Source organism: Ctenocephalides felis, unplaced genomic scaffold (assembly GCF_003426905.1).
Source record: "Ctenocephalides felis isolate EL2017-DRISC unplaced genomic scaffold, ASM342690v1 CF-g0.4_SCAFFOLD_01886, whole genome shotgun sequence".
Classification (NCBI taxonomy): Eukaryota; Metazoa; Arthropoda; class Insecta; order Siphonaptera; family Pulicidae; genus Ctenocephalides; species Ctenocephalides felis.
In genome coordinates this window covers 132,639,444-132,651,875 of record NW_020538040.1, presented here as the reverse complement: position 1 = coordinate 132,651,875, position 12,432 = coordinate 132,639,444, and the positions used below count along the sequence as shown (strand labels likewise).

Below are 12,432 nucleotides of genomic sequence, written 5' to 3'. Positions count from 1 at the left end.
ATATACATTACCACTGTATCATTTAGAAAATGAATGTGAGTATTTTGTAAGACTTAAAATATCTGCAAATCACAAAATAGTCTCTAAAATGTTTCTAGAGTAACATCTTATTTTTCAATGATCCATTTAATTTCAATGTATTGAAAAAATTTTCAATAATAAATGAGTTATTTGAAAATTGGCTCACATACATAAAATAGGTTAAGTTTAATATCTTGCAAGTATCAATAGAGAAGTGATTTTGAAATGTTTACACACCTGACCTTCAGATAAAACAAGATTACAGCATATCACATCACAAATTATCAAATAAAATTTTCAAAAGAATAATACCATTATTTCGATCCTACATTTACACCTGAGTTGTGCGTGACGATTTTCTCTCCCTCTTCTGTTGATTATCTGCAGGTCCATTGTATTGGAAATGCTGCATAGATTTGTTCGAATGTTGAGCGGTGGCCAGATTTATTAATGGTAAAGTTTGCATTGTATGCAACATTTGTTGTTGCAGCATGCTTGTGGGTTGCTGAGGAATCACATTGTACATAACATTCTGTTGATGTTGCTGATGCTGCTGCCTGTGAGAGTTGTTTGTGAAGGAGAGCGACATGCCACTATCGAGAGAACCCACTGAACCTCTCCTTTGCTTGTGGGAGTCATTGACTGGAAAGTAATTAAAAATGTAATAAACATATAAATGATTCACACACACACACATATATATATACATACATATATATATATATATATATATATATATATATATATATATGTTAGATGGTAGGGCCTTGGATTTGTGAATGTTTTGTAGAGCTTCAAACAAAGAATCCAAAAAAAAAATAAGAAAACAAAAAAGTTTTTTTAAAAAACCATTATTTTATTTATTTACTGTCAACGTTTCGGAACTAGCTATGTTTCATCTTCAGGACATCTGTCAAGAAACATGATCTTGATAAGATCTTGATGATCTGCATTTTATAAATTTCTTTTCAGACAAAGAAACAAATCTTGTAATTCAAGATTTCTTTAAATTATGTCTTTTTTGAGTTTATTGGCACAATTTTAAGACATAATTCAAAGAAATTCTGAATCACAAAATTTCTTTCTTCGCCTGAAAAGAAATTTATAAAATCACTTTTTTTGATCAAATATTTTTTAGTGAAAAAGTATTAGTGTATAATCAATCATACAGGAAATTAATTCTGTTTCTGTATGTCGGGATACAGGTAATTAATTCTGTTTTTATATGTTGGGATACCACTGTATTTGTTTTCAGCATAAAAAAATGGCACAAAATGTTAAGATATATTGAACATTATCGTCATGCACAACTCTATAATGACTTGATAGTGTTAATTTTTGTTATTAAATTATTTCAATCAAATTAATCTACAACCTTTATCTCATATACAATAAATGACATTAGTAATTATCAACTATTAAAATTATTTTAATTGAAGGTAGATTTGTTGGTATATTATTTTAATAAATATTTATGAATTGGTTCTACAACAAATTTAGTTAATTATAATAAATAAAATAGAATAGTTCAGAAAATAATAAAATTTAAAAAAAAACTGAATAATTACAGAGAAACAGGTTTTTTGCCACATGTTAAAATTGTTATCCGAACTTAAAGTTAACAATAGTCACCATTCTATAATTTTGTATACCTATACACTATAATTTTGAAATTCTAGAGACAAAAATTGTAATAAAAAAAATCAGTTAGTTTCTGAATTAATAGAGTTTTATGTATATTTTCAATTTGCAAATTATATATTTTTTGTTTATAATTTGTTTAAACAACCACAGCATAAATATGTTTTGATATAAAATAGTGTATAATTTAAGAGCCAATTATATGTAGAGAATATTATACATAAATTTTGTTCCCATTTTATAATAAATTTTGATATACCCTTATAAATTTTGTCTGGATTCCATATAGATGAAAAATTACATTTTGAATTGAGATACACAAAAAATGTGTAAAAACCTGTTTTTCCGTAATTTTAGTCCATAAGTTCATTATTGGGTTAAATAATTAAATTGACTAATAAGTTTATACTAACATTGTTCATGCATATCTAAGAGAGAGTTGCTTAGAGCAGATCTCTTGAGCTGTTGGTCATTATAAACTAAATTGTTCCCAAATTGATTTGTATTATTGGAATTGGTCATAACGACTGGCTGACAATTACACGCAGCATGATTATGGCCAACGTTTGTTTGGCAGTTGCACAAATCTGCAACACCACTGTCACGATTTGGTTCAGTTCCTGAAAATTCAAATCCCCATATAAAAACAAATATTTGACTCTATTCTTGACATATTTTACATATTCATTAAATTTTCTTTGTATGATTTCATATTTTATTTGATACTTTTTTTTTCAAAGAAGAAAGAATAATATTTGTTGTTTACAGCCTTTCACTTTGAAAGTATTCGAAATACTAGACAAAACTCGAAATTTATTATCTTAAACTATTTGCCGGTATCATAAGATAATATATGCCCATTCATATTTTGTTAAGTTTCTCATTGTGATTTATATCAGTGTTATCATAGTAACACTACGGTTTTACTAAATTCAACTTAGTTTGCAACATTTCATAAACAACTTTTAATCAAATGTGATATAAATTATATATGCATTTTACTTATTCCTTGTAAATTAGGACTATGTTAGTATACCAAGTTCTGAACCAATTTTGCAATGCTAAAATCTATATTTATCAAGACCAATAAAGATAGTTTTCAATTATATCCAAAACATTCAAAATACTGTCAAAGGTAGGAGTATTTTATTATAACTAGATAAATTAAAATGTTAATCAACTCTATTAAAAGCTACAAAATATTGATATACAATTTTACAAAAAAAATGTGCCTTGTTCTTGTGTATATTCATTCATAACTATTTTGATTGCTTTATGAAAATTTAATGTTAATTGTGTTAAAATACTGATTACAAATCAAACAACCCCCTTAAACCCATTACCACATATATCTAACTATTTCAAATATACAATAATATATAATCATGCTTACCATTACGATTGCTTCTTTTTTGTCTTTCTAGTTCGTTTTCAATCCTTATATTTTCCATTTCATTCATTTCTAATATAGATTCTTTCAAATCATCAGCAAATTTTATTCTATCATGCTCATTGCGAGCATTAAAAATTATTAAAACTTTTCCATCAACTCGCTGCGTTAGTTTTATTCCAAATGGGTAATCTAAAAAAAATATTTATGTAAATAAAGACAATTAAAATGATTAAAATAGTTTATTATATTTGCAAGTGAATAGTATATAGTCTCTAGTGAGACATGAATATAAATGTGTCATTACAAGACACAAGTGTCAATAACCTAGAAACATTACTATCAAATATCAGATAAAAAAAAAAAAAATTGAACTTACGAATTGTTTCAAATAACGAAACATTGATACCACTTAAAGGTAAACTATTTCTAAATGTATAGGAAACACAATTCTTTTTCTTGGAAAGAATTTTAGTAATTACTAGTAGATCATTAAATAAGAAAACTTCTCTTTGGTGTACCTAAAAAATACAATTAATTATTATAAGTTCAATATTAAATCCAGTATAATAATATTAATTTTTATTTCACTTACTCCAATACGTTCTTTTTTATTCAGATCAGGAATTTCATACAAGCGACAATAACAAACTAATCTGCGATGGCTGAGTGCTAAATTAGGTTTATTTCCTACTATTGTTTGTTGAACTTTCATCACCTGCAAATAATTTTTTTTATAAAAATGAAGTCAACTATGTTAACATACTACAAATAGCTCAAAAAAAAAAAAATAATGGAAACACTCACTAAACCCTAAATACATTTAAAAAAATCTCACCTGTGTAACATGATCTGAACTGCATTTGAATTCATTAGCTTTTACTCGCTCATATATTCCAGTTAACATATTTCGATCTATATTCCTTCCATTATCAATATTTCTTAAATTCTTAATAAAATCTTCAAGCTTCATTCGCTTCTCAGGCTTCAAATTAGGTGTGTGCAGATCAGTGTTCAGCATTATTATGGCAAAACTCAAAATAAATATAGTATCGGCATTTTGAAATTTATTCACTAAATCCAAATTGCAAGCTATGTATCGTTTACTAAAGACTTCAATAATTTTTTCTATTTTTTGAGCTTCTCCTGGTATTCTGAAGAAACTCATAAACCTTCGTAAGGCATTATCCAATTCCATATTAGTAAAATCTAAATGGTTTGAAAAGTCTATCAAAACTTTTTGACTTAGAGGATTTTGCAGATCTCCTAAAAATTCTCCTATGATCTTTTTGCTTAGTCCTTTGCGAGTGATCAAAAACTTGGCAATTGCATATGAAGAATTTTCTAAAAACTGCTTTTGAATAAGGTATTGAATGCCTTTATCAGGTTTTTTATTAAATAGATTTAAACCAACTCTATATTGTCTCTTGCGAATAGTTTCATTAGTTTTATAGTTTTGTGTGCTTGGTGCTGCATTAACAGTTATAGCTACGATAAGGATAAAGCCAGTAAATATTGGTAATAAAATATATATATTTATTCAGTTCATAGATAATCTGATAGTTACCGGGTTGAATATTGTAGTCATTTGTTGATACTTGCTCTATTTTTTTCCAAACAGGAGATGAAGAACCTCTAAAAAATGAGAAAGATTATAGATTAAAAACAGTATCGAAATGCTAATAGCAACAAAAATAATATTTATTTATCTTTTATTATTTCTTTAATTTAATAACTCACCTTTCATAATTTTCATAGTGTATTGAGTTATCACTTCCGGATGACTGAACGCTGCAGACTGACCCGTTTTCTATATAGTTCGGCCTATATTGAGTGTACTCGCACAGATTGCTCATGTTGATTTGTGGACCATGACTGTATCCCGTTCTACCATTCGGATCCAAACAGTTTTGCTGTTGCAATTGCATTTCTCCTGCATTAGTTCTAACCAGAGAATTCTCGCTGAGCGTTGGTCTCATCATTTGCACATTGTCGGAATATGCCGACCGACTGAGTACGGAACCGGGGCTGGTCTGATGCTGGTCGTAGTTGCTGTGCATCTGATCGTAGCCCTGATGTCGTCCGTCTAACATATGCGGTTTGCATGATCGATTCGAAATTGATGAGGTGCGTTTTGGAACCTCCGGAGGTATTTTCTTGCGAGAGCCACTCAGTTCGCCGCGCATCTGGTAAAATATAGGATAATTAATAATTAGTGATAAAAAATGAGACACTTAAGCTTTTGGTCCTAAAGGTAAATCAAGGGTCTTAAAATTATCATTGAAATCGTAAAGTCACTTTCTTGAGTGAGCAATGAATAATGATCAGAGTGTAATTATAAAAATGCTACGTGCTAAAAATAATTGTTGTAAAATATAAAACGCCGAGCATCGGATCAAGAATTCAAATAATTTATTGCTAAAATTATAGCATTTCTTATCTACTGGGAATGATATTTAGTGTCTCATACAAAAAGTTGTTTAATTTAATTGATATTCTTATCATTTCTTTAATTAGTCGTTAAAAACAACACAATATTTTGATTGATACTTACGTAAAGGTCATATTCGTAATGCAGGATATTTACATGCGGATGTGATGAATTGTTGGAAATTTCTAAACTTGAGTTCATATCTGCACTTGAATCTAAGTGATTATTTTTAACTATATAAGTCCTATTGCTTTCTCTTAATGACATAGATCTACTAGGTAATCTTTGAACGCTGAAAAAACAAAAACAAATAAAAAAATGTTCGCAAATAATTAAAATGTATCAACATTAAACTGCATACTTCTTTTGATCCGCATACTTTTTATCTTGTTGCGCCATAGTCGTGATGTATGTAAATTTTTTAATAAGTGTATATCTACGGAAAGCTCTGAAAAGTAATAAAAATATGTATTAACCATATAATTAAAAAAAAAATAATATCCTAAAACATACCTCTGTATAACCAGAGCAGCATTGCGGGCCTTATCGCCTCCATATTTTCTTTCCAGAAGTTCAATTTGTTTATCCAATAAATATTGCGATAATTCATACCTAAAATAAAGAATTTTGATAACTTCTGAAACCATATCATCAACATTGTCATTGTAAAATAATTTCAATGATATCGTTCACACATACTGATATTTTTGTTAAAATTGCATAAAAGCACGTGCGCGCACACACATATCAATAGATTTAATTTTAATTCATGTTGAATGAAATATTTAACGAAATATATCTCAGTATTCCATTATTTTTAGTTACACAAAATTGTTAAAAATAATGTTTATAATTATAATATTCACCAAACACTTGTAAATACCAGATGCGGATTTAAAAGTTTAAATCTAGTAATTTTAATCCTGACTCTCGTAGGTCAGAAAGACCAAAACATCAGAGAAAGACTAAAGGATACAAGTAAATGTAAATTCTTGTCGTCAATCAAGCAATTATTAGTTTTAGTTTTAACCAATTTCAGTATATCATCGAATCAAATATATTAACTATATCAGTAGAAGCAAGTATCATAAAATCATATATATTATATCAATATAGATAGAAAAATATTTGCCGCGGAAAGAAAGCAGAGCAAATCCTTCATGTTCGAATTGTAGTTTAGACTTACTTTCGCAAAAAGTACCCAAAATAACTTGAAATATATAATAAAAATAAATATGTAATGTGTAATAAAAAGTAAAACATGCAATATGCAAGAAGAAGTAAATATACAAGTTTTGTTTTGTTGAATAGCAATGGGAACTAGTTTTTTTCTAGGATTATCAGTTTTATAAACTTTATCAGAATGCAATACAATTATTTTCATAAGACATTCTAATTATGATATTGCAGCAATGCCCCTAAAGGCTATTTCGCTTGCAATCATATTTTCAAGTAGAACTGGTGCAATTACTGTTTGATATCAGAGTGCCCGAAAACCAGGACCAAACCCGGAACTATGAAAGGCGCTATGAAAATATGAATGAATATGAAAAATGTGAGAAAAATAAATGTGTTATATTATTAAACATTAATTATTATTAATAAACATTAATAAACAAAGCCATTTACAGTTTGGGCGAGTATACTAAACCAATGCTTTATTATCGGATTTTCAAATGCTTCATTAATCATGTAACACATTCTTATAAATATGGGAAGTTTAATATTGTATTACACGAAGATTAAAGTGCATCGCATTAATATTACTTCTTATATAACCAACCCAGTGAGTGGTCAAATGTATGTGATGTAATGTATTTCTGATCGTTTCGCATCGGAACGAATAATAAACAACTTATAGAGTGTGTACACAATGTAAGAAGTGAATGGCATATGGCGACAATTTATGAAATAGATACTTTACGAATTAAAATTTGTATAGTAACTTATAGAAATATAGAACGCTGGAAAGTAGAGATCAGGGTGCACACCTAACGAGTAATGCAAGCGTTTTTTCAGAGCAATAATTGCGCCTTAAGACAACTAAGAAATTGGTTGAAAATACAACAATGAAAATAATTTAGCATTTGTCAAAAATTGTTTCTATAGAATGCTCTCAATTTTGCATAAATATTTAATTAAAATTGATGTTTAAATTTACGGTTTTAAAGAACGCACATGTGCGATGGAAATATAATGTGGGTAACATTCATGATCATCATCAGGATAGGAGGACATAAGAACTTTGACACAAAGCATAATTTTTGTTATTAATTACTCATTATATCAATTCAAAATATCTTGGTTTTATAATTTATAATTTGCATAATGATTTTCTTCGAGAATAATATGATTCTGCAAATGAAGGCTAAATAGATTGTTACATCGATTAACATATAATGAACGTTAGAACGAGTTATAGTAATCGCAAAAAAATCGAAAATGAAATTTTTTATATATCTTTACGTTTCAAAGGTTTCTGAATATTTTGGCATACCTTAGAAAAAATGGATGTATGTGTGTGTGTGTGTGTGTGTGTGTGTGCGGATACAAATTTTCGTCGACGATTCGGGAACGCCGATCAACCGATTTGAATAATTCAAAAAGCATTCGATTCGTATTGACAAGGTGACATGCTGATTAGTTTTTAGCGAAGGCAGGTCTAGCCAATCCGAAGATACGGGGCAAAAAGTGCCAAAAATGATAACTCATTTTTTAAGAGAACGGAGCGTCCGATTTTAATAATTCAAAAAACATTTTACTTGATTGACAAGATGAAGAACTGACTGAACTGAAGCAGTTTCGGAGATCTAATGAAAAAAGTAAAAAAAAAGCCATTTGGCGGTCAAAAATGATCATTAGACATATGCACATCAAATTACCAGATATTTTATAGAGATTTTAACAATAAGTATAAATTTTGTTTACATAAACAACATAAAAGATATATAGATTGAAAGCTCATTTTATAAACATTGTCATGTCATGATGCTAAAACTCACTATTGAACCAATTACGTGTAAAATAATTATGAAAAATATTGTCAACTCATTCGTTTCCTCTTTCCACAACACTGCAAAAATTAATCGGTATAGTTTCAAACTTTATTTAACTACATCAATGTCAATATTGACAAAAAGTGCGGATACATCATACATCAACTTCCTATCAATGAAATGAACTATGTGTTAATGTTTTCATTTATTTCTGGGAATGTCCATTGTTCTCAAGTTTAACTATTTTGTATATCTAATACTTCTACATAAGAAATATTTTTTAAACATTAAAGCCTCCACCAAAATTATTCGTTGATGCTCATTTATTATGCAAATTAGCAATGAATTATTTATTTAAAAACCTAAAAGTTATATGAATTATAAAAATTAGATTAAAACTATGAACACCACAGATCTCTATATCGTCCAGCCGTACTATTTATGGTGTGTGTTTGTATTACTCGCAGTCTAAAAAAATCATAGTATAATGAATAAATGTCAATTAACAAACAATCATTTATGAGTCGGACACAAAAGCAAAACATAAACATGAGTCTCGTTTCTCGTTGACATGTTTCAGTGACGGCTCGTTACTCATCCGAAATACTTGCTGGCCTCGCCCTACTTCCGTCGGATATAAAAGGATTATGGAGAATTTTAATAACTGTAATTGAATCACGCAATTATATTAAACAGTCAAGATTCTAAAAAAGAAACGGGTACCTCAGCATAAAATATGGTATGGCACGTGCCAATGGTATACATTGTCGCTAATTTATTCGATTTTAATAATACAATAAATCAAGTACCAGAAAAGGATGGCTATTGCAAAGTTCTACGAACACGTTTTAATTTCAGTTTGCAATCACTATTTTATTATAGAAAATTTTCCATCATTTGAAAATATTTGCGGCCTACTTCCCGTAGGGTAAGTTATAGTAATCGACTAAAAATCGAAAATGAAAATGTTTACATATCTTTACGTTTCAAAAGTTTTTGAGCCTTTTAGCATACCTGAAGCAATAGATATAGATATAGTATAGATACAATTTTTCGTACACGATTTCGGGCGCACAGATCAACCGATTTGAATTATTCAAAAAACATTCGATTCCTATTGATAGAGTGACATGCTAATTAGTTTCTGGCAAAGACAGGTCCAGCCGCTTCGGAGATACGGAGCATAAAAGGCAAAAAATGGGAAATCGATTTTTGCAAGAACAGAGCATCCAATTATATAAATTCAAAATATGTATAATCTATTTGTGTTGACGGCGTGACGGGCTGGTTAGTTTTTGGCAAAAACAGGACTAACCGTTTGGTTAAGATATAGAGCAAAAAGTACCAAAAAACAGAGATTTTGAGAAAATGGAGCAACCAATTCGAAAAAATCAACAGACATTTTGCTTGTGTTGTGAGTGTAAAGTAAGGATTAGTTTTTGGGGAAGATAAATTTGTTTCTTAATTTCAAAATTAAAAAAAAATATTTCCGAAAAATATATGTTTTTAAATGACGAAAATGATTCCGATTTTAATGTTAAGTCTAGCTAAAATTCTAAAGCTCGCATATATACTCAAAATAAATAATTTTATTTTTACAATGTAGTTTATATATTCTGACTACTCTTGATTAAGTTTTGTTTATTTACTTTTTATGAAAACATATATAAACGTCGTTATCTCATTTATAAGCTCTTATATTTTGTCTATAACATACAAATAATGAAAGCTACAGTATTTATAATAATCTATTTGAAAACATTTAAAATTCCAGCAATTGCCATAAGGCACGATGCCATGTACCACAAGATTATCTTTATGTTATTAGATAAACCGGTTATCTAGAGATAATGTACTCAATATTTTGGCAGCAACTTTGTTCAAATTGACATGAGCAAAACCGTAAAGTTTTATCATAATTATTATTTATGTATACATATAGATTGATTAATTGATATTAAAACATATATTTAAATTATATATATTTACATGCAAATTTTAAAATGCAAAACAAAAAACAATTCTATTATATTAAAGGCAATTATATATATATATATATATATATATATATATATATATATATATATTAAACGAATTCTAAGAAAGTAGATTTTTTGTCGTGCACATAATACTGGATAGTCTTTGAAGAAATATCTGACCAGTTTGAAATTTTGTACGACAGCAATTGGTAGTAAAAATAATTTGTGGTGTGCCACCAATTTTATATCTCTCTCCTATTAAACAATTGATAAATACATATTTTTTATAAGTAAAAAATGATGAAACCGATGAAACATCACTGTGAATTTTATAACAATACACTTAAAATATGACACTTATATTTGTTAAAATTTCATACTATTCTTATATAGATCTTATATATTATTTTCAGACGTCTAAAATTTGATATAGGTAACGATGGACATATATTTCAAAAAACCAAAATAATCGAAATGTGACTCAAATGAAAATAATGAATAATCAACAGTTGAAATGTTTTTCTTTTTGTTGCGATGATTATTTAAATACTTTATGATATGTGATATATCTTATCTGAAAAATATTGTATGATATCACCTTGTAGAAGGTATGAAATCAAAAGTGATATTATTCAATGTGCACCTGAGAAATAGAAAGAATTTAAAATAAAAATAAAAAAGCTTCTATATTCACTTAATAAATAAATAAATGAATATCATAATGAATATTAACAACTTCTTGTATTTCTTAATTATGTGTGGTGGTTGTCAATATTATCAAATAATTTTTCACGACAAATTCAATAAAACTTACGGCCTTTGACAAAATTCTAGAACAAATGAGCTAAGAGCATGTCCAGAACGGAACTGTAAAAAATGTGTAATTTTCATGATCATTTTTTTTATTTTAGTAAAAATCTAGTTATATTCGATTAATACATGTACTTCACGAATATTGTTTTTTGAAACTATTTTCACTTAAAAAGTACTTTTTTCAATAAGGGTAGTTTGAAAAAAGGGGCCACTTTGACTATGAATGATTTTTCAAAAAGACCTATAAAATTACATGTAAATCGTTAAACAATAGGTTATAGTGCCCTAACTTAGGGCAAATTCTGTATGGAAACACGGTTTTATATTTTATTAATTTTTTATTTCATACATTTATACACCATATTCATGTGTTGCAAAATATATCCCTTACAGTTTTAAAACTGTGCAGAAATATTCAAAATTATGTGAAGTAAAGTGAAAATCTTGAAATATTTTTTACGGTTGAATTCAATAAAGTTTATGGTAGACAACAAAATTCTAATGAATATAGGTGTGTTTTTCCATAGATGTATGTATTTCAATTTCAAGTAACAGATGAGTGAAAGTCGATGTTAGGTGGGTTCTTCCTACTAGATTGTCGGGTTTCTGAATGCAAAATGCACCAGAGCGGTAGGCCCAAGGCCACAATAAGTAATAATGTGCAACACTTGTAATTATGTTATATTCACGTACACACACAGATATATATATATATATATATATATATACACACACACACTATATATATATATATATATATATATATATATATATATATATAATACGACCAGGTGCAGTCAGAAATTAAAGTGATCAGAAATACTGATATTAATAAATGCTAGTTTGGAAAATCCGATTTTCAATTATGTCTTCGTCATGATATGACCTTGGAGTGCAATAATGTTTTCAGCTATTTGGCAATAAATTAGGATGAAATAAAGACTGCGTCGCTAAACTTATTCTGATAATTCAATCAATATATTTTCATTCATATACTAAAAATAATAAAATGTTATTGCTTATACTTACGCGTTCAAAATGCGGCTCCTCTTCATTCCGTCGGAATTATAAATGGAAGACTTCTTGTAGAGAATTTGGCTCTTGGAGACATTATGGCAGAGTCCGGTCATGGGTTCGTAACTGTTATTGCTATAATCGTGC

At 28.3% G+C, this 12,432-nt stretch overlaps 1 protein-coding gene across 1 annotated transcript; it reads right to left on the bottom strand.

Annotated features, from left to right (window-relative positions):
* Positions 1-211: 211 nt before the first annotated feature.
* On the bottom strand, positions 212-12,368 carry LOC113378678 (IQ motif and SEC7 domain-containing protein 1-like). The gene is made up of 12 exons (XM_026619234.1): positions 12,301-12,368; positions 5,997-6,095; positions 5,845-5,931; positions 5,607-5,775; positions 4,793-5,238; positions 4,620-4,687; positions 3,891-4,540; positions 3,648-3,770; positions 3,432-3,573; positions 3,056-3,244; positions 2,076-2,282; positions 212-663 (listed from the first exon to the last, which is right to left on the bottom strand). The coding sequence occupies exons 1-12, from the start codon at positions 12,324-12,326 to the stop codon at positions 353-355; spliced, it is 2,517 nt and encodes an 838-aa protein (XP_026475019.1). The 5' UTR covers positions 12,327-12,368; the 3' UTR covers positions 212-352.
* Between the last annotated feature and the right edge of the window lie 64 nt (positions 12,369-12,432).

Coding starts and splice junctions, on each gene's coding strand:
- LOC113378678 (XM_026619234.1), bottom strand. CDS start 12,326: ATGAAGAGGAGCCGCATTTTGAACGC. Junction 6,096..12,300: donor AGGAGCCGCATTTTGAACGC/GTAAGTATAAGC, acceptor TCTTTATTTTAG/GTATGAATTATCGCAATATT. Junction 3,245..3,431: donor TTCGTTATTTGAAACAATTC/GTAAGTTCAATT, acceptor TATTTTTTTTAG/ATTACCCATTTGGAATAAAA.